Raw genomic sequence first — 26,515 nt, 5'->3', positions numbered from 1 at the left:
GAAGACTGTGTGATATAGAGGTGCTGGTCATAAAATTAGAATATCATGAAAACATTGATTTATTTCAGTAATTCCATTTAAAATGTGAAACTTGAAAAGTGTTTCTTTTAATTTGATGATTATAATTGACAACTAATGAAAACCCCAAATTCAGTATCTCAGAATATGTGAATATTGTGAAAATGTTGAAGACATTCAGTGCCACACTATAATCAGCTAATTAACTCAAAACACCTGCAAAGGCCTTTAAATGGTCTCTCATTCTAGTTCTGTAGGCTACACAATCATAGGGAAGACTGCTGACTTGACAGTTGTCAAAAAGACGACCATTGACACTTTACACAAGCCGGGCAAGACAAAAAAGGTCATTGCTAAAGAGGCTGGCTGTTCACAAGCTGTGTCCAAGCACATTAGATAGATGAAGGGAAAGAAAAGATGTGGTAGAAAAAAGTGTACAATCAATAGGGATAACCGCACCCTGGAGAGGATTGTGAAACCAAACCCATTCAAAATTGTAGGGGAGATTCACAAAGACTGGACTGCAGCTGGAGTCACTGCTTCAAGAACCACCACACACAGACATAGGTTTCAGCTGTCACATCCCTTGTGTCAAGCCACTCTTGAACAAAAGACAGTGTCAGAAGCGTCTCGCCTGGACTAAAGACAAAACGTACTGGACTGCTGCTGAGTGGTCCAAAGTTATGTTCTCTAATGAAAGTAAAACTTGCATTTCCTTTGGAAACCAAGGTCCCTGAGTCTGGAGGAAGAGAGGAGAGGCACAGAGTCCATGTTGCTTGAGGTCCAGTGTTTCAACAGTCAGTGATGGTTTGGGGTGTCATGTCATCTACTGGTGTTGGTCCAACGTGTTTTCTGAGGTCCAAGGTCAACGCAGCCATCCACCAGGAATTTCTAGAGCACTTCATGCTCTAGAAGAGCTGAAGGCCACTATCAGAGCAACCTGGGCTCTCATAACACCAGCAGTGCCACAGACTGATCGACTCCATGCCACGCCACATTGCTGCAGTAATTCAGGCAAAAGGAGCCCCAACTTAGTATTGAGTGCTATACATGCTCATATTTTTCAGCTGGCCAGCATTTCTAAAAATCCTTTTTTTGTATTGGTCTTAAGTAATATTCAAATTTTCTGAGATACTGATTGTGGGGTTTTCATTAGTTGCCAGTTATAATCATCAAATTAAAAGAAATAAACACTTGAAATATATCGGCCTAAAATAATATACAAGTTTCACTTTTCGGATGGAATTACTGAAATGAATCAACTTTTTCATATATTCAGATATTCTAACTTTATGACCAGCACCTGTAGTTACATCTCTGCAATTGTATAATGACTTTATAAAGGACTGGTAAAGATCTTGCCTGTTACTACACCAACACTCTTGTGAGAGGCATCTCCCCATCCATGTTTTGGAGAACTAACAGAAGCTTTCACCCTGACTTTGTCTCCGATCCTAAAGTTTCCTGTACCGTGAAAATTCAAAAAGAAATATCAGATGGTCTTTCTATTCTCAGGAAACTAAATTCTTCAGAGAATTAAGGAATACGTTCACACTGGAATGGGTGAAATGTTTACACCGAACGTATTTAAAACAAAAAAAGTTCATGATTTATAAATTACCAAATTATAACTCGTTGTGAAACAAAAGGGGAATATCATCTTGATATAGTTTTAATATCTGAATGATGTTCAATAAAAACTAATATTCCATTCATGTTCATGCAGACACATTAATAATCAGTCGTACCAGGATCCTCACTGGGAGCCAGTTCCATTTCAGAAGCGTCAGCTTTCCAAGACATGTGTTCAGTAAAATCTACAGTCATACTGTAACCACTAATAGCTGCAGAACAAGAAAAAGACAGAGTTCATACAAATTGCATTTTTATTTTCCTAGTTGTATAAATGAAGTGTAAATAACTGTAGGTTCTTGCCTGTAACCACACCAACGCTCCTGTTAGAGGCACGTCCCCAGTGGTATTTTGGAGAACTAACAGAGGCTTTGACCCTGACCTGGTCTCCAACCCTGAAGTTCCCTTTAACACAGAGCGGGGAAATATACATTTCATTAAAGAAACCAATACTAATGTATTTCAGGTAGTTGTGAGATATTGTAATAAAAGCTTTTATATGTTACATAGAATAGCCATTAAACATAGTTTTTGGCTCTCTTTGTCTTTCTGTTCACGACAAATCAAGTTAGTATTCATTTATAAAACTTAATTACTAACCTCTTATATTTATTATTATTACTAAACATTAAGGATGTTGATAAAAAATTTGTTAAAGTGGTTTACATTTATATCCTTAATAAAACATTGAAGGGGTATTTTAAACATATAAAAAATAAAAAAAATCTGTGCCTGTCTTACATAGTAAACTAAAAGATAATCAAACAAGAATTCATTAAACCAATAGATCAATAATCAACAGAAACATCAGAACATTTTTATTATGATGAATGATGATGATGAATCAATCTTGATCTTGATCACCACAAACACAGAGTCACACTTCTCCTGGGATCCACACTGTGTGGTGCTTTGGAAAAAAGCATCAGCTAAATGCCATGAATGTAAATATATCATACAGTGAATCATGTAAACTGAATGAAGGCAAGAATAAGTTGTGTTTTGCCTAAGAATGAACTGACAATATATTTTATGTTGTTTTATTATTAAAAGAAAGGAAAGGAAATATGCAAAAACCTGTTTGACAAAAGTTAATTGATCTTAAAACACTGCTAACAGAAGGATATTTAATGTTTCATATTTATTAGATTACTTGTAAATTAGAAAATGTTTAAACCTTAATCAAATGGGTAAAAATTAAAAACTGGCAAATCAAATTTAAACATTTTTGTTTGTTCATTTGTTTGTACACCAATTTCTGGTCCTGACTGATACTGTTTTTCACCTGAATGGTTTTGGAGCAATTCATGTTTTAAAAAATGAACCTCCTTAACTAAAGTTGCACAAAAGTGTCGTCTATAGGCTGTAGTTTCTTTTGAAATGTTTGGAGACACAAGTACTGATCTGCAGCTCGATAATCAGACATGGAGGAAATCAGATACAAAACAAATAAGAAAAAAAGATTTTAAAACAAGAATTTCATTTTACAGGTCAAGATGAAGCAAGAGATTCAGAAATTGTGTTAAGAACCTGGAGTTAATTTGGGTAATTTCTGACATGAATTTACATTGTCACTCATCTACAACTGTAATGATGTCATCATAAGAGTCAATCTTACTTGAGTCGACACTGGGAGCCAGCTCTATTTCAGAAACGTTAGCCTTCCAAGCTTTACGCTCAGGAAAGTCCACAGTCAAACTTTCACCATCAATCGCTGTAGAAAGAGAAAAAACACGTGTCATTACTGTGGAGTTCATACAGATTTAGTGTAATTGATTACTGAATGATGAGCTGTGAATCACTGTTACATTTTGTGCAGAAATATAAACAACTGTAATTGACTGCAAAACATCTTGCCTGTAATCACACCAACACTCTTATTAGAGGCATCTTCCCACTGGTATCTTGGAGAACTAACAGAGGCTTTCACCCGCACTTTGTCTCCAATCCTGAAATTTTCTATAACATGAAGACAGGAAACACTGCTTTCACTGAGGAAACACATTTCACAACACTCCAGGTAACCATCAGAGTCTATAATCATGAGAGTTTGGTTGTTGTAGTTTCCATATAAATGAAAACTTTAGTGCCAATGTTGATCAACACAAGACATATTTGAAAGTTCACTGCTTTAATTTTGCACTGGCGGAAGTGAATTAATTCATACTTCATAGAACATTCAACAATTAATCTTCTGCAGCAACAACTTCATACTGATCAGGGTTCACGATGGGTTAAGAGCCCACTGGAGCCACCGGAAACAAAACAATCCCTGAACAGAACACAAGTCCATCACAGGACATGACACAATCATGCTGTCACTAGTGGCTGTGGAAAATTTCTCTCAGCCAATTAACGTAAAGGTTTTTATTTTTTTTGATTGTTGGAAAAAAACTGGAATATTTGGAAGAAACACCTGCAAACACAGGGAGAACACACCAAACTCCTCACAGAAAGTGACCCAAGGGGTCTATAATGTCGGTATAATTCATCAAACCTGTTCAATTTTAATTTAACACAACAACAAGTATCCTGCCCTCAATCTTACCTGAGTCAGTGCTGGGAGCCAGCTCCATTTCAGAAACTGCAGCTTTCCAAGATTTATGCTCAGGATAATCTACTGTCATTGTTTCACCATTAATAGCTGAAAATGTAACAAAAGTATCTTAATTGTACCATAAACAATGACAGGTTTACGTACATCAATACTGTCACTTAAAGGAACACTAGGTAAGATTTCTTTTTTTTTGCTCCTGGGCTCCCCCTAATGGCATTCATTTTTATAGCACTGAAATCAATGGGGAGGAGAAGTGAGGTTTGTGATTTCCTACCCTCCACACAAAGTTACATAGTGAGGTTACTGCAGTGCTGCGCCCAGAGTATCAACAACAGAGGCTCTATCGTCGCTATTACAGGGCAATGAATTATCAGAATGAATTTGAAGCTGTAACTTTAAGGTAAAATTATTACATAGTGTTCCTTTAATGAAGAAATGTTAAATGCTTTTTTCCAATTTTACAAATAACTTTAGATGTTTGTACCTGTAACCACAGCGATGCTTTTGTGAGATGCGCTTCCCCATCCGTATTTTGGAGAACTCACAGAGGCTTTCACCCTGACCCGGTCTCCAATCCTGAAGTTTTCTGTTACATGAAAAAAGTACTTTTATCATTATAAATAAACAAAGAAATAATAGTTTTCAGGAGAGTTTATTATGCTCTCTAAAAACTTATCTCACACTTTCATTATTAAAAGGTTCTTACATATCATTTAGTTCTGCTTGTCTGAGTAAAGGCCATCATTTCTTAGAAGAAATAAGACATATGGATTCTGACATTTTATGACAAATAACTCTCTATAAAAATGGAGTGGTAATGTAACTCATTCTTGTCTATATTATGATTATAGAAATATTTATACACTGTCACAGAGTCAGAAACCAGATATCACATCTATCTGAATTCATTTGACCTTACAGTTGTTCATTCATGCCGTAAGTTTTCATCACTTGTTAGACTTGTAGCTAAAGTGCAAACGGAATTAACTGAATTTTAGACCTCAAACTCATCTTGATTGACTGATAACATGTGGGGAACGAACAAAATTACATTTGATATTTAATATTATTTGTATTGATCCCTTATAAAGTCCATTCATTATTATGATGTGTCCATATTGATCAAACAAACCTGAATCAGTGCTGGGAGCCAGTTCCATTTCAGACACCGCAGCCATCCAAGATTTATGCTCAGGATAATCTACCCTCATACTTTCACCATTAAGAGCTGAAGAGAAAAAGAAAGGCATTTTTATAATTTATATTGACATACTCAACAGTTATATTGATTTATTATTATTCTTTTTGAAGAAATTATATATGAGTGTTCAGTGAAGAGCTCTGGATCCACATTACATTTTCCAGTTCTGTAAATGACTCTAAATCTTCGTACCTGTAACCACACCAACACTCTTGTGAGAGGCATCTCCCCATCCATGTTTTGGAGAAGTAACAGAGGCTTTAACCCTGACACGGTCTCCGATCCTAAACTTTCCTGTACAATTGAAATTTTATTGCAGAAAACAAGTATTTCAGAGAGTCATGAGAGTTCATTTGTCCACTGAGCATTTTTAACAGTTAATGTCTTACACTGGAAGACATCCTATCTATCCTATCCTAAATCCTATCTATCTATCTATCTATCTATCTATCTATCTATCTATCTATCTATCTATCTATCTATCTATCTATCTATCCTTAACAGCATTGCAAGCCTGTTCCATTTTAGACATTGCATTATCTCTGGTAGGAGCGACCCCCCTGAAATGCAGAGTTTTAGTTCATGATGTTCTCCCATTTGTATTCATCTTCTTGGTTTTGTATTAGAGTGCCCCTGTGCAATATCACTACTCAGAATGGTTCTGAAGGCAGTGCTGACTTTGAGAGAGAAGTAACGTAATTGGTTACCAGCCCAGGAGCGTAGAGAAATGTGATTGGGAAAAATGCATGGCCAGGAGATTTTCAAATTCTGCTCCATAAAGCAGTAAAGCTATGCCTTGACCCTCGTGGTTGCCTGCTCAGGAATTACTTTGGGAGAATAAATGTGCAACATAAATTTAGTTTTTTGTTATTGTATACTTCCATCTCTTTCATAATTTGTTGGAAGTGCTGCAAAACCTCAGCATTTTGTTTTACTTGGATGGAGAATAATGTAACTCGAAAGTGTTTAATTTTGCTGGAATGGAAGTTAATGTAACTGCATCAGAAGAAGCTGCAGAATACTCTGCTGCCTCTGAGGCAGATTCTGACTTTCCTGCACGTTTGTGTTACTATAGCTGCCTCAGAGGAAGCTGCAGAATGTTACAAAAATAAAATAAAATTCAGCTGCGATGGAGGCTGATTCTAAAGAATTACATTTTACAAACTTGATTTATGGTTGCTGCCTCTTATGAATCTGCAGAATAACATACAATAATGCTCTGCTTCCTCACAGGCTGCAATCATGTGCTACTCAACTTTGTCTTAGTCTCTTCCTCAGAGGAACAGGGCATTATTGTATGATTTCTGTAGTTCCTTCAGAAGCAGCACAGCATTATAAAATTCTGCACCTTCCTCTGAGGCAGTTACTTTATCTTCCATTCCAGCAAAAATAAATACTGAGACTTTTGCAACGGTTTTGCAACAAATTAGGAAACAGAACTAAGTGTAGAGTATACTGCACATTTATTTCTTCCAAAATCTGGAAATCAGAGCACACAGACACAAGGGTCTACGTGGATCTTTACAGGGTTATTGAGCTTTATTTGAAAATCTCTGGCCAATGTGTGCTAAGCAGTAATGTTCATCCATACCTGTGGGCTGGTAACCAATTACATTTCTTCTGTCCGAAAGACAACGCTGCCCCCAGAACCATTTTGAATAGTGATTTTACACACAAGCTATTCTCCTGTTTGTATTCATGTTCTCCCATATTTTCATTTCTGTCCTTCCATTTGTGATCGTGTTCTCCCCTTTTGCATTCACATTAATATTTGCAGTCTCCAATAATGCTGTTGTGTTCTCAGAATGTTTTTGCTTCATAATTGTTTCTGTGATAAGACAGAGTGGGCCACCTTAAAAGTCCCTGTAATTAATCCATACATCTTGCCACAATAATGGTCAGTCTTACCTGAGTCAGTGCTGGGAGCCAGTTCCATTTCAGAAACTGCAGCCTTCCAAGATTTATGCTCAGGATAATCTACTGTCATTGTTTCACCATTAATAGCTGAAAATGTAAAGAAAATGTTTTTATTTATCATAAACTATTAAATGTTTAAGTATAAGAATATTCACTTATCACTTAATGAAGAACATTTTCCAAATTCTACAAATGACTCTATATGTCTGTACCTGTAACCACAGCAATGCTCCCATGAGATGCACTTCCCCATCCGAATTGTGGAGAACTAACAGAGGCTTTAACCCTGACCCGGTCTCCAATCCTGAAGTTTCCTTTTACATTGATTGTGTAAATTAATTATTCAGTAAATCATTATTATTATTATTATTATTTTTATTATTATTATTATTATTATTATTATTATTATTACAATACTACTTTTCAAATTCATACAGAAATATTTACAGGCTGTCTGAAGCAAAAAAATAATTAATTTATTGGAAATTATTTTACTTTTTCAGAAAAGTGTATCTACTTTCATCTAAAGTTCAAAATGAAATAATTACATTTCAAAAACAACTAAATTACAAAGTTATTACTTACATAACAAAGCAAAACAATTACAAGTGAACAGTCTACAATTAGTTTATGTCCCTGACCTGTGCATTTATTTTTTTTTTCTAGTTGTGCAGCTGTGTGTCAGTGTTTACTTGAGAAGACTGAGTGTACTCTAATAAAAATTAACTTCATTTGCCTTTAATATCTCACTGACTCAAAACAAAAGAATAAATAATTAATTCATTTTCATGCAGACACATTAATACTCAATCGTACCAGGATCCTCACTGGGAGCCAGTTCCATTTCAGAAGCGTCAGCTTTCCAAGACATGTGTTCAGGAAAATCTACAGTCATACTGTAACCACTAATAGCTGCAGAACAAGAAAAACACAGAGTTCATACAAATTGCATTTTCATTTTCCCAGTTGTATAAATGAAGTGTAAATAACTGTAGTCTCTTGCCTGTAACCACACCAACGCTTCTGTTAGAGGCCGATCCCCAGTGGTATTTTGGAGAACTAACAGAGGCTTTGACCCTGACCTGGTCTCCAATCCTGAAGCTTTCTTTAACACAGAGTGGGGAAATATAGACTTCATTAAAGAAACCAATAATAATGTATTTCAGGTAGTTGTGAGATATTGTAATAAAAGCTTTTATATGTTACATAGAATAGCCATTAAACATAGTTTTTGGCTCTGTTTGTCTTTCTGTCCGCTACAAACCAAGTTAGTACTCATTTATAAAACTTAATTACTAACGTCTTATTTTTATTATTATTACTAATTATTAAGGATGTTGATATAAAATATGATAAAGTGGTTTACATTTATATCCTTAATAAAACATTGAAGGGGTATTTTAAACATATAAAAATCTAAAAAGTCTGTGCCTGTCTTACGTAGTAAATTAAAAGCTCATCAAACAAGGATTCATTAAACCAATAGATCAATAATCAACAGAAACATCAGAACATTTTTACATTTTACATAAAGCCAGTCATTGTTGGTATGATGATGAATCAATCTTGATCTTGATCACCACAAACACAGAATCACACTTCTCCTGGGATCCACAATGTGTGGTGCTTTAGAAAAAAGCATCAGCTAAATGCCATGAATGTAAATATATCATAGGGTAAATCATGTAAACTGAATGAAGGCAAGAATAAGTTGTGTTTTGCCTAAGAATGAACTGAGAATATATTTGATATTGTTTTATTATTAAAAGAAAGGAAAAAAATATGCAAATACCTGTTTGACAAAAGTAAATTGAACTTAAAACACCGTTAAGAGAAGGATATTTAATGTTTCACATTTATTAGAGTACTTGTAAATTAGAAAATGTTTAAACCTCAATCAAATGTGTAAAAATGTAAAATTGGCAAATCAAATTTAAACAATTTTTGCTGGTTTATTTGTTTGTACACCAATTTGTGGTCCTGACTGATACTGTTTTTCACCTGAATGGTTTTGGAGCAATGCATGTTTCAAATAATTAACCTCCTTAAGTAAAGTTGCACAAAAGAGTCGTCTATAGGCTGTAGTTTTTTTTTTATGTTTGGAGACACATGTACTGATCTGCAGCTCGATAATCAGACATGGAGGAAATCAGATACAAAACAAACTGAGGAAAAAAGATTTTAAAACAACAATTTCATTTTACAGGTCAAGATGAAGCAGGAGATTCAGAAATTGTGTTAATTTTGTTAAATTTGCGTAATTTCTGACATGAATTTACATTGTCACTCATCTACAACTGTAATGATGTCATCATAAGAGTCAATCTTACTTGAGTCGACACTGGGAGCCAGCTCTATTTCAGAAACGTTAGCCTTCCAAGCTTTACGCTCAGGAAAGTCCACAGTCAAACTTTCACCATCAATCGCTGTAGAAAGAGAAACAACACCTGTCATTACTGTGGAGTTCATACAGATTTAGTGTAACTGATTACTGAATGATGAGCTGTGAATAACTGTTACATTTTGTGCAGAATATAAATAACTGTAATTGACTGCAAAACTTCTTGCCTGTAATCACACCAACGCTCTTATTAGAGGCATCTTTCCACTGGTATCTTGGAGAACTAACAGAGGCTTTCACCCGCACTTTGTCTCCAATCCTGAAATTTTCTATAACATGAAGACAGGAAACACTGCTTTCACTGAGGAAACACATTTCAAAACACTCCAGGTAACCATCAGAGTCTATAATCATGAGAGTTTGGTTGTTTCAGTTTCCATATAAATGAACACTTTAGTGCCATTGTTGATCAGCACAAGACATATTTGAAGGTTCACTGCTTTAATTTTGCACTGGTGGAAATGAATTTATACATATTTCATAGAACATTCAACAATTCATCTTCTGCAACAACAACTCCGTATTGATCAGGGGTCATGATGGGTCCAGAGCCCACTGGAGCCACCAGACACAAGAACAAAACAATCCCTGAACAGAACACAAGTCCATCACAGGGCATGACACATTCATGCTGTCTGTCATGTATAGCCCTGTATAGTGTTTTCCTGCTGTCTGTCAAGTCAAGTCAAGTCAAGTTTATTTATATAGCACATTTAAAAAGACAGTGAATGTCAGCCAAAGTGCTGCACAATAAAAATCAACTAACAAAACAAACCAGATAAAATTATAAAACATACATGTAAAAGAAATAAAACAAATAAAAGAATCCAACAATAAAACATTGTGGAGAAAAATACTGATGGCAAGACAACATAAACCAAGGCAGAGACAAATGGCTAAAGTAATTTAAAAGGACCCAAAGGCCAGAGAAAATAAATAGGTTTTCAAATTGGACTTAAAAGTTACTACTGTAGGGGATTGCTTTATAAAGAGTGGGAGACTGTTCCAATGTCTTGGAGCGGCTACAGCAAAAGCCCGATCTCCTTTGAACTTCAACCGAGAGCGAGGGGTGTCTAAAAGCAATTTGTCAGAGGAACGTAGGGCACGTGAGGTAGATCGAAAGCAAAGAAGATCCGAAATATATTTCGGAGCCAGGCCATGGAGAGCTTTGAAAACAAACAGTAAGATTTTAAATTCAACTCTGTATTTCACTAGCCAGTGCAACGATTTCAACACAGGGGTAATTCTCTCCCTTTTCTTAGTACTGGTCAAAAGCCTTGCAGCTACATTTTGGACCAGTTGCAATCGTGACAGGCTCGATTGAGATATACCCAGGTACAGAGAATTACAATAATCAATACGGGAGGAGATAAAAGCATGTATAACTGTTTCCAGGTTTTTAAAAGACAGCATTCTCTTGAGTTTAGCTATATGACGGAGTTGAAAGAAACTACCTCTCACAACAGTGCTTATTTGCTTTTCAAATGTAAGATCGCTGTCAATGATGAAACCAAGGTTTTTTACTTGGCTGTGTATATTAGATGACAGACGCCCCAGTTCATTGGCCATGGTGGGGGTCAAGTGGGAATTTCCGAAAATGATCACATCTGTCTTGTCTTGGTTCCGTTTGAGAAAGTTTTTAGACATCCAGCACTCCACGTCCCTCAAACAATCCAACATGAGTTTTAGTGAACAATTCTCTCCTGATTTCAGTGGAAGATAAAGCTGTGTGTCATCGGCATAACAATGATATGAAACATTATATTTTTGAAAGATTGACCCCAGAGGGAGCATGTACAGGGAAAAGAGGATGGGTCCCAAGATAGAGCCCTGAGGTACACCACAAGTAAGAGATGCAGGAGAGGAAGAGGAAGACTGTCCTATATTAACAGAAAAAGTTTGATTTTCTAAGTAGGAGGCAAACCACTTCAACGCAAGATCCTGGATGCCAACATCAGACAACAAGTGATCTAACAGGATGGTGTGGTCAACTGTGTCAAAGGCTGCACTTAGGTCCAGGAGAATTAAAACAACACACTTTCCTGAATCAACTGCTAGGAGTATGTCATTTAATATTTTAAGAAGAGCAGACTCGGTACTGTGGTGTGCTCTAAAACCTGACTGAAATGTGTCTAAGATATTATGTTTGTCTAAAAAAGAAGAAAATTGATGAAAGACAACCTTCTCCAAGACTTTTGACAAGAATTGTAGCTTAGAGATTGGTCTAAAGTTATTGAGGACTGATGGATCTAGGCCAGACTTCTTTAAAAGAGGCTGAACAACTGCATGTTTAAAACAAGAAGGCACAATACCATTAATGAGACTGCTGTTTATTATGGACAATATACTTGGGCCAACTGAAGACAGCACATCTCTAAGAAGCGGCGTGGGGAAGGCATCCAGGGAGCAAGTGGTTGGTCTCATATGCAGAATTAAATCGGTGAGATCCAACAATGACATGGGCTCAAACTGATTTAGGAATGCAGAACGCATAGGTAGAACAGAGGAGCCAGGTGCTGGAGAAAAGTTAAGTGTCCGTAAACAGTCGGTTTTGGAAATGAAAAACCTCGTAAATTTATCACATAGATCAGAGTTTGCATCTGTGTATTATTGTTTACTTTCTCTGTCATGTATGTATAAGCACATGGCTTTGTTTAGTTCCTGTCTTTCTGGTCTTTGCTCCTCCCTCTTGTGCCTCCTTTGTGTTCCTGCCCCCTCGTTATCTGTCCCAGGTGTTTCTTGTTTGAGTTGTCTTTTTATAGTCCCAGGTCAGTGTTTTTGTGGTTGTATGTATGTTTGTGGTTCATTGTGGTTGTATTTGTGGTTCATGCCCTTGCTCAATATTCTTGTTATGTTTTGCTCTGTTTAGCTGTCTTGTTTAGCCATCTAGTTTAATGTTCAACTTACGGTTTAGTGTTTTGCCCCTTTTGATATGTTCTTGTTTAGTGTTTAGCCTCTGTGTTTAGCTCTCGTGTTTAGTGTTTAGCACGTGTTTTGTGCTTAGCCCTTGTGTTTTGTGCTTAGCGTTCTAGCCCTTGGGTTTAGTCCCTTTTGTCTAGTTCCTGGGCGCCTCTATTTTGTTCCCTTGTTGTGTTAATTAAACATCTCCTGCAATTACCTCCATTCCTGTTTATACCTTGACCACCCCAACACCCCGCTCTGTGAGACTGTCACTCATGGCTGTGGAAAAAAAACTTTTGTGGGGAAAAAAATGTAGTCTATAATGTCGGTATAATTCATCAAACCTGTTCCATCATATTTTAATTTAACACAACAGCAGGTATCTTGTTCTCAGTCTTACCTGAGTCAGTGCTTGGGGCAAGCTCCATTTCAGAAACTGCAGCTGTCCAAGATTTATGCTCAGGATAATCTACTGTCATTGTTTCACCATTAATAGCTGAAAATGTAATACAAATATCTTAATTGCACCATAAACAATTACAGGTTTAATAAATTAATATTGCCACTTGAAGGAACACTAGGTAAAATTTATTTTATTTATTTATTTATTTTTGCTCCTGGGGCTCCCCCTAATGGAATTCATTTTTATAGCACTGTACTGAAATCAATGGGGAGGAGAAGTGAGGTTTGTGGTTTCCTACCCTCCACACAAAGTGACATAGTGAGGTTACTGCAGTGCTGAGCCCAGAGTATCAACAACAGAGCCTCTATCCTCGCTATTACAGGGCAATGAATTATCAGAATGAATTTGGAGCTGTAACTTTAAGGTAAAAATATTACATAGTGTTCCATTAATGAAGAAATGTGAAACACTTTTTTTCCAATTCTACAAATAATTCTAGACTTTTGTACCTTTAACCACAGCGATGCTTCTGTGAGATGCACTTCCCCATCCGTATTTTGGAGAACTCACAGAGGCTTTCACCCTGACCCGGTCTCCAATCCTGAAGTTTCCTGTTACATTTATTGTGTAGGTTACTTTTTCAGTAAATTATTATTATTATTATTATTATTATTATTAGCATCTTATTATTATAAGTATAATTAGCATCTTAACAAAAATACTGATATATATATATATATATATATATATATATATATATATATATATATATATATATATATATATATATATATATATATATGTATGTGTTTGTGTAAAGATCATTTATGCAACCATTATCTTTTCTCACAGTAGCTGAGAGATATGGATTCTGATATTGCATGACATACTCATCTATTAAATTTGACAATTTGATATTTTTTGTCTGTTTTATCATTTTTCTAAGTATACAGAAACATTTATAGACTCTCAGAATCCAGAAATTAAATCCATTTGAAATGATTTAACTTTTCGCATGCAGGTGTTAATTCTTGTAGCTAAAGTTCAAAACAAAACAATTACTTTTCAAATGCTACAAAATTACATTATTACACAATGTAACATAAACGAAGAAAAAAATATTAGAAGTTAACAGTTTAAAATTTGTCTTGTCTTTGACTTGTTCAGTAGAGGCTCAAAATATTTGTGTGTATTTATGTTTGTTTCCAGTTGCTCTGCTGACTGTCAGCATTTGGTCTAAAATAATATTATTGTAAATTGTATTTTGGGTCAGATTAAAGCTGTCGTTGCTGACTGAATTCAAAATATCCTGATGGAAGAAAGAAAGCTTATCATGACTCTGACGAAGCTCATTGTAGTTTAGCTAAATTCTGTTAAATAATACACATACATAATTTATGTGAACAAAGGCTCTTACAAAAACTGAGTCTTATTATCAAAGCACCTGCCGGATAAAATGCAGAGGCCTCAGACAGTGACAGTTTTATTATCTTTTATTATCAGTTTGCCTTATTAGCACAAAGGACAACTGTGAGAAAGGACCTGCTCAAGGCCTGAGACCTGAAGCCTGAGATAGTTATTTTGTAAAACTTGGCTCGAAAATAACTAAACCATTGTTAATGATATACCAAATAATGACTATTCAGCAACCTAAAAGTAATCATGTCATTTGGAAATAATAATTAAGGGGTGTGATGTATTTGTGAGGACAGGGAGAAGCCAGGTGTTAGTCAAGAGATTGTCAAAGGCTGTGAGGATGTGAAAAACAGAAACATAATTAATGGGAAGAAAAGGGACTATGTGGAACAGTAAAATGGCCTTGAGTGTAGATAAGAAACTTTTCTAAAAAGTACACAAACTTTCTTATGAACCTAACAGTGTCCAGTAAACAATGTCTGAAGAGCTAACCGGAAGCAGAAGCCCTTATATGTGCATGGGGAATAAGGTGCCTTTAGGTTGTAATGGAATCCAGCTTGGCATATGGAGTGTGTAAAAAAGGAGCAGTGATATTCATATCAGCCCTGAATGCTGTCATGGTGGCATGGTTTCAGTAAAATGATAAATCTTACCTGAATCTGTGCTTGGAGCCAGTTCCATTTCAGAAACTGCAGCCAACCAAGATTTATGTTCGGGATAATCGACTCTCATGTTTTCACCATTAATATCTGAAGACAGAAAGACAGCATTGTATATTTTAGAGTTATATAGGTATAGAATGAAGATGTGGATATTTATTAGAGGACTGTGTGATATACAGGTGCTAGTCATAAAATAAGCATATCATGAAAAGTTGATTTTTTCAGTAATTCCATTCAAAATGTGAAACTTGTATATTGTACTCATACATTACACACAGACTGATATATTTTGAGTGTTTTTTTTTCTTTTAATTTGATGATTATAATTGACAACTAATTAAAACCCCAAATTCAGTATCTCAGAAAATTAGAATATTGTGAAAATGTTCAATATTGAAGACACTTGGTGCCACACTCTAATCAGCTAATTAACTCAAAACACCTGCAAAGGCCTTTAAATGGTCTCTCAATCTAGTTCTGTAGACTACACAATCATAGGGAAGACTGCTGACTTGACAGTTGTCCAAAAGACGACCACTGACACATTACAAAAGCAGGGCAAGACACAAAAGGTCATTGCTAAAGAGGCTGGCTGTTCACAAGCTGTGTCCAAGCACATTAGAGAGGCAAAGGGAAGGAAAAGATGTGGTAGAAAAAAGTGTACAATTAATAGGGATAACCGCACCCTGGAGAGGATTGTGAAACCAAACCCATTAAAAAACGTAGGGGAGATTCACAAAGACTGGACTGCAGCTGGAGTCACTGCTTCAAGAACCACCACACACAGACATGGGTTTCAGCTGTCACATCCCTTGTGTCAAGCCACTCTTGAACAAAAGACAGTGTCAGAAGCGTCTCACCTGGACTAAAGACAAAACGTACTGGACTGCTGCTGAGTGGTCCAAAGTTATGTTCTCTGATGAAAGTAAAATTTGCATTTCCTTTGGAAATCAAGGTCCCTGAGTCTGGAGGAAGAGAGGCGAGGCACAGAGTCCACGTTGCTTGAGGTCCAGTGTGTCAAAAGTCAGTGATGGTTTGGGGTGCCATGTCATCTACTGGTGTTGGTGTTTTCTGAGGTCCAAGGTCAACGCAGCCATCCACCAGGAATTTCTAGAGCACTTCATGCTCTAGAAGAGCTGAAGGCCACTATCAGAGCAACCTGGGCTCTCATAACACCTGAGCAGTGCCACAGACTGATCGACTCCATGCCACACCACATTGCAGCAGTAATTCAGGCAAAAGGAGCCCCATCTTATTATTGAGTGCTATACATGCTCATACTTTTCATGTTCATACTTTTCAGCTGGCCAGCATTTCTAAAAATCCTTTTTTTGTATTGGTCTTAAGTAATATTCCAATTTTCTGAGATACTGATTGTGGGGTTTTTTCATTCGTTGTCAGTTATAATCATCAAATTAAAAGAAATAAACACTTGAAATATATCGGTCTAATATAATATACTTTACTAATTACTGAAATAAATCAACTTTTTCATATATTCAGATATTCTAACTTTATGACCAGCACCTGTAGTTACATCTCTGCAATTGTATAATGACTTTATAAAGGACTGGTAAAGATCTTGCCTGTAACTACACCAACACTCTTGTGAGAGGCATCTCCCCATCCATGTTTTGGAGAACTAACAGAAGCTTTCACCCTGACTTTGTCTCCGATCCTAAAGTTTCCTGTACCGTGAAAATTCAAAAAGAAATATCAGATAAAACATGGTTTTTCTATTCTCAGGAAACTAAATTCTTCAGAGAATTAAGTAATATGTTCACACTGGAATGGGTGAAATGTTTACACCAAATGTATTTAAAACAAAAAATGTTCATGATTTATAAATTAAAAAATTATAACTTGTTGTGAAACAAAAAGGGTATATCAACTTGATATAGTTTTAATATTTGACTGATGTTCAATAAAAACTTATATTCCATTCATGTTCATGCAGACACATTAATACTCAATCGTACCAGGATCCTCACTGGGAGCCAGTTCCATTTCAGAAGAGTCAGCCTTCCAAGACATGTGTTCAGGAAAATCTACAGTCATACTGTCACCACTAATAGCTGCAGAACAAGAAAAAGACAGTATTTATCCAACAGAGTTCATACAAATTGCATTTTCATTTTCCCAGTTGTATAAATGAAGTGTAAATAACTGTAGGTTCTTGCCTGTAACCACACCAACGCTCCTGTTAGAGGCACGTCCCCAGTGGTATCTTGGAGAACTAACAGAGGCTTTGACTCTGACCTGGTCTCCAACCCTGAAGTTTCCTTTAACACACAGCAGGGAAATATACATTTCATTAAAGAAACCAATACTAATGTATTTCAGTTAGTTGTGAGATATTGTAATATAAGCTTTTATATGTTACATAGAATAGCCATTAAACATAGTTTTTGGCTCTGTTTGTCTTTCTGTTCACTACAAACCAAGTTAGTACTCATTTATAAAACTTAATTACTAACCTCATATTTTAGATTGATTTGAAATTACAAGACATTAAGGATGTTGATATAAAATATGTTAAAGTGGTCTACATTTATATCCTTAATAAAACATTGAAGGGGTATTTTAAACATATAAAAATCTAAAAAAAATCTGTGCCTGTCTTACGTAGTAAATTAAAAGCTCATCAAACAAGGATTCATTAAACCTCAGAACATTTTTACATTTTACATAAAGCCAGTCATTGTTGGTATGATGATGAATCAATCTTGATCTTGATCACCACAAACACAGAGTCACACTTCTCCTGGGATCCACAGTGTGTGGTGCTTTGGAAAAAAGCATCAGCTAAATGCCATGAATGTAAATATATCATAGGGTAAATCATGTAAACCGAATGAAGTAAGGCAAGAATAAGTTGTGTTTTGCCTAAGAATGAACTGACAATATATTTGATATTGTTTTATTATTAAAAGAAAAGAAAAAATATGCAAATACCTGTTTGACAAAAGTTAATTGAACATAAAACACTGTTAAGAGAAGGATATTTAATGTTTCACATTTATTAGATTACTTGTAAATTAGAAAATGTTTAAACCTTAATCAAATGGGTAAAAATTAAAAACTGGCAAATCAATTTTTTGTTTGTTTATTTGTTTGTACACCAATTTGTGGTCCTGACTGGTACTGTTTTTCACCTGAATGGTTTTGGAGCAATGCATGTTTCAAATAATGAACCTCCTTAACTAAAGTTGCACAAAAGTGTCGTCTATAGGCTGTAGTTTCTTTTGAATTGTTTGGAGACAACAAACAATCTGCAGCTCGATAATCAGACATGGAGGAAATCAGATACAAAACAAACTGAGAAAAAAGGGATTTTAAAAACAAGAATTTCATTTTACAGGTCAAGATGAAGCAAGAGATTCAGAAATTGTGTTAAGAACCTGGAGTTAATTTGGGTAATTTCTGACATGAATTTACATTGTCACTCATCTACAACTGTAATGATGTCATCATAAGAGTCAATCTTACTTGAGTCGACACTGGGAGCCAGCTCTATTTCAGAAACGTTAGCCTTCCAAGCTTTACGCTCAGGAAAGTCCACAGTCAAAGTTTCACCACCAATCGCTGTAGAAAGAGAAAAAACACCTGTCATTACTGTGGAGTTCATACAGATTTAGTGTAATTGATTACTGAATGATGAGCTGTGAATCACTGTTACATTTTGTGCAGAAATATAAATAACTGTAATTGACTGCAGAACTTCTTGCCTGTAATCACACCAACACTCTTATTAGAGGCATCTTCCCACTGGTATCTTGGAGAACTAACAGAGGCTTTCACCCGCACTTTGTCTCCAATCCTGAAATTTTCTATAACATGAAGACAGGAAACACTGCTTTCACTGAGGAAACACATTTCACAACACTCCAGATAATGAGAGGTTGTAATCATATCATAATAATCAAAATATTTCAGACAATTGTACTGTGTCTGTGAGTGTGTGAGTGAATGTGTGTGTGTGTGTCTGTGTTGCCCTGTGAAGGACTGGCGCCCCCTCCAGGGTGTATTCCCGCCTTGCACCCCATGATTCCAGATTTGCTCTGGACCCACCTCGACCCTGAACTGGATAAGCGGTTAGAGATAATGAATGAATGAATGTACTATGTCTTCTTCCAGTTCTGCCTGCCGAAATCATCACACAATTGTTATGATTAGCCATGAAGCTTGTACTGGAGTGCCACAACACACACTGCTACTGCAGCATGTTCCAGTAAGCTTGAGGAATAGTAAGAACAACCTCACCAAGCAGTGCTAAAAATTAACTTGTCAGATTGTTAACATCTTCTATGCCCTAGAACAGAAACACTATCCCTTATAACTTTGTCTTTTCCCATGATTTCTCACATTCTTATTTTTTCTCTCTGCCTCCTGACAAATAGATGTGGCTAAACTAAAAATAGAGATAGCAAAATATCAGGAAGTTGCACAATAACTGTATAACCGTGTAGCTAAAACCACTGTCAAATCACACCAGTCTAAGTCCTTATTATGTTTGCTGAAGAGCAGCAGTTGTGCTGTCCTTCAAGAATAAAGAGTAGAGAAGTCAGCCCGCAGAGTCATGCTGAGAGAGAAACGGCACTTAAAAAAGTAATCGTTTGTTATTTTGTTGATAGTGAACAAAAGTTCAAAAGAATGTCACAAAAAGTTCTGTTGTTTGATGGGGCTGATTTTCTGGATCATATAATGAAGTTCATTCATTTTCTGTAACTGCTTATCCAGTTCAGAATCGCAGTGGGTCTGGAACCTGCCTGGAATCACTGGGTGCAAGGCGGGAACACACCCTGGAGGGGTTGCCATTCCTTTGCAGGGCAAACACTCATTCACATATTCACTCACACCTATGGACAATTTTGAGTCACCAATCTACCAATCCATGTTTGTGTTAGGACCATGGGAGGAAACTGAGCATCCCAAACACAGGGAGATCACACCAAACTCCTCACAGACCGTCACCCGGAGAGGGGCTCAAACCCAGGTCCCTGGAGCTTTGTGATTGCGACACTACCTGCTGTGCTGAATTATGTACTGAATCATGTCCTCTGTGGTATTACATTAAGTAATTGTATAAGAGCACTGTTAACAGTGAGTTTATCCAGGTTTATACATTTTCATAAGCCAGATTTAATTTAAATTTAATTTAAATTTCTCTTGAACATAATGTTGTTTGGGATAAGTCTGATCTATCAGGCATGCAGGTGGCACTGTAGTAATGCCTATAACTGTAAATTATTTGCGAGATAGCTAATCTGCAAAATTACTAAATATAAATACAAAACATGTGATCTGCCGAAATAGTTGATTGATTGACTGCATTCAAAGAAAAGAAATAATTGTACACTGACTATATTATTGTTTATATCAGAATCAAGTCCAAAAACCCATAAATTAACTATTTTTTTTAAAGCCACTAAAAGTTAGTCTTACCTGAGTCAGTATTGGGAGCAAGTTCCATTTCAGAAACTGCAGCTTTCCAATATTTGTGTTCAGGAAAATCTACCCTCATACTTTCACCATTAATATCTGCAGAGAGAGAATAGCAGACACTTTTGCTAAACAACTATTGATATGACTACTTAATAAAAACATGACAGAGCACACTTAATTGTAATGTGCCAATCCTGTAAATAACTATAACTGTATAACTATAACCATAACTATTTATAATAATTTTAAATATTCTTGCCTTTAACCAAACCAACACTGCTGTGTGAGGCACTTCCCCATCCGTATTTTGGAGAACTAATAGAGGCTTTCACCCTGACCCGGTCTCCAACCCTGAAGTTTTCTAAACCAAGGAGAGAAGAAATAGATATTTTATTATGGAAATCAAATATCTCAATACTTTCACCTGCCACCTGAGTGAACATGTCCTTTTCTTACAAACAATATGAGTTATGGGTTTTGACATTTTGTGTGATATTATATATTTAAAGGGACAAAAAATTTCAGTTTTATAAATATAATTTTTTTTTTTTAAATTGTCACGTAAAAGCAGCAATGTATGTAATAAACATTCATTTTGTTAGTCTTTTTTCATAGCTCCTTAACACATGGATGTTTTTGTTTCTGTCCTGGTCTTCCCCCCGACATGTAATCAGTATCTGTGTCTCCTTTGTGGTCCTGCCCTCTAGTTTCCCTTCCTAGTTGTTCCTTGTCTGTGCTCTTGTTTATGAGTCCCCTGTTTGTGTTGTCTGTGGTGTACATTTCTTATTGCTTGGTATTCTGTTTGTTCCTTGTGTTTCAAATTCCTAGTTTTCACAGTGTGTATTTTTGTCTTCCTTTGGTCTGCTCTGAATATTCCTGCGCTAGTTCCCTCTTTGTTTAGCCCTAGCTCTGTGTGTTAGCCTTACCTCTTTGTTTAGTCCTAGTTCTGTGTGTTAGCCTTACCTTTTTGTTTAGTCCTAGCTCTGTGTGTTAGCCTTAGCTCTGTCCTATCTCTCAGTGTTTGACCTCCATGTCTCATGTTCAGTCATTTAATCTCTTTTACATCGTATTATTTTTTATAGCAATGTATTATTAGTATTCATAGCAAGCCTTTAATGAGTCCAGTCATTATCATGATGTCTCCGTAAGAGTCATACTAACCTATGTCAGCACTGGGAGCCAGTTCCATTTCAGAAACCGCAGCCAACCAAGATTTTTGCTCAGGAAAATCTATGTTCATTCTTTCACCATTAATTGCTAAAGACAGAAAGAAAAAAAAAGTTTTGTATACTTTAGCAGTTGTTGTATATTTTGTTATATATTGTAAAATCCAATATATATTTTGTTTCAACTGTGTAAACTGTAAACTATGTAAGTGTTCATACCTGCAACCACACCAACACTCTTATGAGAGGTACTTCCCCATCCGTATTTTGGAAAAATGACAGAGGCTTTCACCCTGACATGATCTCCAATCCTGAAGAACTCTGTGACATGGTTAAAAGAAGTACAGAATACTAATATCACAACATTTTTGATACTCATGAGAGTTAATTTTGTTAGCAAAGATGGTATTCCAAATTTGCACTAAATTTTACTGTTCTAATGTAATGTGATCCCATATATTTACACACTTGTTCATATTTCCCCTTGTCACTCAAAGAAATGTAATAATATCTCAATATTTTAAGACAGAAAATTATATAAAATTAGCTTAAGGTTTTGAAAATTGGCATGTTTCACCTTATCAAAACTGATCAATGAATGGATATTTGAACAAATTCTTAAAAAGAATATTTAGATAGATAGATAATGTGTCTGGGTAAAAACCACTGCTATAACCAAGTATCACCATGATATTTAATCTTACCAGGTTCAGTACTGGGAGCCAGTTCCATTTCAGAAACTGTTGCATTCCAGGATTTATAATCAGGAAAATCTACAATCATGTTTTCGCCATCAATAGCTGCAGAAGTAGCAAAGAACAAATGTTTTTACCATGCCCATTAAATATGGATGAAATGTAATTAATTCATCCTGTACATTTTATTCATTTTGCAAATGACAAAAAATGTTCTTGCCTGCAACTACACCAACACTGTTGTGAGAAATCCCTTTCCACCCTTGTTTTGGAGAAATAACAGACACTTTAACTCTGACTCTGTCTCCAATCCTGAAACATCCTGTTACATGAATAGAAGAAGTATGGCTTCCATTAACAGATGTAAAAATATTTCAGAGAATCATGAATTTGTTGCATAAGAATTTTACGTAAAAAGGATTATAGTCTGAGAACTTCAAAAAATCGCTGAGGTAGTAATGTCTATGTACACTGTGCCCAGACTTCAGGCACTTCAGGTATTATTTTTCTATTTAAAAGGCTTTTAAAAAAGGTTTAAAAATGTGGAAAAGAATGTAATGTACTTTTAAGACACAAACTTTAACGACAAACTTTGAGGGTTTATATTGTTGGTACATTTATGGAATCATTTCTATCATCAACTGATATTTAAAAAAATCATGTTTAGATATTCTGCCCTTATTGTTTTCATCTAGCATCTACAGGAAGTACTCTATTTATTCATGTATGTTTTGAAATAAAATATGAGGTGTCTGACCAATCACAAATGTTCTTAGGGCTTGGAAATTGGCCAGAGCTCTCTATGTGGGAGATAGTGGGAAAGTGACCTATTATTACCACTTTATATCTCATTTTAAAGACCTTTAAAACAGTTTTTTCACCTTCTGGAAGAAAAAAAATGTAGATGACAGATCAATCCATAAAATGCAGCTGAATATGCTTTAGAGAAGGTGTCACAAATAGTCGGACTGTGGTCTGCTTCCAGACCCAGATGCTGCCCCATTCTGACTTGATCCTGCAACTGATAAACTATTAAGAGCTGTTTAATTTTGAACAAATTGTGTTTGTTTTTACGTGGTGTGACTCTTCTAGTCATTACGGTTCAGGTTAGTGCTCTAGGAAAGTACCAGACTAATCTCATGTGTTTCTGCATGCGTCCCTGGGGCCAATAGAAATAGCCCAAGGGGCATGATAAATGCTCTTCTGGGATACCTTCGGGAAGATAGTGTTGTGTGAGATAAAACCAGAAACCTTGATAAGAAAGGAATGATTACCGGTGAAAATATTCTCAATGCTGAACATCCTGTTTACGGATAATGTCCCGTCCTTAAGCATAAAGAGCCAATCAGCTTGCTGTTAATGGATTATATCCCATCCTCCAGCAATAAGAGCCAATCAGATTACTGGCTATAGAAAAGCAGCAACGTCAACTGCAACTACACGACAAGCCATTAAGGACTTTTTTTACATATGCTTTTTTAAAATCATTATCTTATTTGTAACTTTTACTTGAAATGAGAAAATTACGTTTTATTTACTGTATTTGTTATTTATAATTATTTATAAATCATGCTGAAATATGTTGAAGTGTAAAAGAATGTGTAATTTGATTTGACATTTAGTTGTTAACTACATAAAATGAGGTTATAATTACAAGAATACTTCAATATGTAGGATATGGTGCTAATTATAATGCAAGTTATACATTATGTTCTGGACCTTGTACATTTTTTACATATTATTACATATTAAGGTTTATCTTTTTTTTTTACATGTTTTTAGTACAGCGACCCTGAAATGGATTAAGCGGAAAAGATGATGATGATGTTAGTTAAATCACTCTAAGGTGACTCACCACGATCAAAGAACCTCTTCTGAAGTCCATCCCTCTCTTCTTGTAACTGCACCAACTGGTTTCTTGATGTATTGTAACTCGTCTCCAGTTTTTCCTTTTCTGCAGTTTCTTGCTTAATTTTTTCCTGTAACTTGTCTCTCTCTATTGTCAAGTTGTTGTACCTGGTCTGTAACTGCTTTAACCAGTCCATTTTAATACTCAGATTGCTGTAACTGCTTTTTAACTGGTCTCTTGCTGTAGTCACATTTTTGTAATTGGCCTGTAACTTGTCTCTTTCAGCAGTCAACTTTATATGCAGCACTGTGATGATCAACAACAGGAGAACACCCATGATGCCCAGACACACTCCAGTCCATCGGTAGCATCTGCTCCGTGAAATGTAGAATACTGAAATATAAATTATTATTAATAATAATAATAATAATTAAATCGTGATGTATTTCATTGTTATCAGAAACTAAAGCAGTATGGTTTACACCAGAGTTCATACTGTATGCTAGGTGTGTTTTTGTGAGTGCTGTAAGTCCTGATTCAACACTAAACTGCTTTAAAAGAAATGTAATACTGTGAATTTATTATGAAGTTGGTTATTTAGTTATTAATTATTGGGCAATCAATAGGTTGCAGGTCTCATCTCTACCTGGGCAGGATTTAATATATTTCAGCAGTGTAAACAAGATGTAAGTATGTATGTTTAAATCATTAATGTAGATTCATTTTGACTATTTTCATGTAAATAAATTTCAGTAACATAATAATATAATAACATCTGTCAAAAACACTTATAAACTTTTACTTAATAATAGACTATCATGAACTCATGAGGTAGTTTTCAATAATTGGATAACATAAACAATGCTTCATAAAATACATATGAGTTTATACTTCATAATGCATTAATGAGGAACAATTCTGTTTAACATTACACATTAGTATAATTTATCAATGCCTATGTGGCCTTTTTAGAAAGGACCTTTGAATTCAGGCTTTCCTTTGCTTGCAGAGACAAAACACATTCGTACAAAATTAAACATCTATGACCTTCTGCCTTGTAATTCACAGATCAGGGAAGAAAAAAAAGGCAAACTGTCTGGGTTTTCTTCTGCTCTGTCTGTGTTTCTGGGTCTCTCTCACTCATTCACTAACAACCTTCTGGGAAACCACATACACATCTAACCCATATTAATTACTTACTGGTTCACTAATATTGTCTCCATCCGGCAAACAATGCTGAACCATGTCTCTTCCACCACTGCCATTAATATAAAAATGAATCAAGTAACCATATTTCATTTCATTTGTCACAAGTCCTTCCTGCCCTGGACACCAGATGTCCTCATGCCCAGAGTACTGAGGGGTTCCCGAGACAACAGACTCAACCTACCATATCCCATCGCTCCCTTAGTACTGTGCGAGGTGTTGATAATTCAAATTTAATTACATACTATTATAAACTACAATTATTCACCGTTCCATTATTGTGTTTTTTTTTTAAGTAAGCACTTGTGTTATATTTAAATTAATGATTACATTTGATTAATAGCTAATCATGAAGAAACCTTATGGTTATTTTTTTGTTGACCATCTATTATAAAGTGCCACAAAACCATTTTTGCTGGTAATGTGTATTTTTTTAATAATCTAAGGCCCCACAGTAATCACACTTTTAAAATTGTTGAGAGAAAAAAAAATAAGAAGAAGATTAAGACTTAATTAGTTACTTTTAAAACATCACTGTGTCTGTTTTATGGCAACACACTTTCTTTTACTATGAACACAACCATATAATCTTTGAACATAAAAAATTTGAACATAATTTTGTGTTCATATTGAACAATTTGTACCACAAATATGCTGCAAATATAAAAATAAAATATATTGAAATAGCATAAACAAAGAAAGGATGAATACCTTAGTGAATACAATGTAATTTAAAATTTTAAATTTAATTTTTTAATTTTAGATAAGATAACATCATTTTCTGGCAAAACATTTATATTAGACAGTGTGTGTTTTTTCAGGAATATACTGCACCTGTGCTCCCAGTTTCCATAGGGCTTTTGGTCCTGTTAATCTTGAAATTATCATCAATCATGTAAACCTCGTCATCAAACTTTCTATATGAGAAAGAATTCTTAAAGTTCTCCATTCTGCTATCCTCTGCGATTGTTATCTTACAGTGAAGTGTATATCAGTCCAGAGAGATGAAGCTACTATGATTCTTATTAATGAAGATTCTTTGACTA

General features: G+C 35.4%; 1 protein-coding gene across 1 annotated transcript; it reads right to left on the bottom strand.

Moving 5' to 3' along the window:
* Window positions 1-551: 551 nt before the first annotated feature.
* On the bottom strand, window positions 552-26,515 carry LOC136702681 (uncharacterized). The gene is made up of 33 exons (XM_066677833.1): window positions 26,304-26,515; window positions 24,270-24,656; window positions 22,635-22,736; window positions 22,424-22,519; window positions 21,939-22,040; window positions 21,715-21,810; window positions 20,813-20,914; window positions 20,554-20,649; window positions 18,837-18,938; window positions 18,598-18,693; window positions 17,289-17,390; window positions 17,088-17,183; window positions 16,695-16,796; window positions 15,969-16,073; window positions 15,100-15,195; window positions 13,540-13,641; window positions 13,028-13,123; window positions 9,894-9,995; window positions 9,656-9,751; window positions 8,329-8,430; window positions 8,142-8,237; window positions 7,538-7,639; window positions 7,317-7,412; window positions 5,601-5,702; window positions 5,340-5,435; window positions 4,692-4,793; window positions 4,199-4,294; window positions 3,508-3,609; window positions 3,269-3,364; window positions 1,954-2,055; window positions 1,767-1,862; window positions 1,381-1,482; window positions 552-757 (listed from the first exon to the last, which is right to left on the bottom strand). Exons 1-33 carry the CDS (start codon window positions 26,416-26,418, stop codon window positions 552-554), a joined length of 3,687 nt encoding a protein of 1,228 aa, XP_066533930.1. The 5' UTR covers window positions 26,419-26,515.

This window comes from Hoplias malabaricus, chromosome 7, assembly GCF_029633855.1.
Source record: "Hoplias malabaricus isolate fHopMal1 chromosome 7, fHopMal1.hap1, whole genome shotgun sequence".
Lineage (NCBI taxonomy): Eukaryota > Metazoa > Chordata > Actinopteri > Characiformes > Erythrinidae > Hoplias > Hoplias malabaricus.
This window is presented reverse-complemented; position numbering and strand designations above follow the sequence as displayed.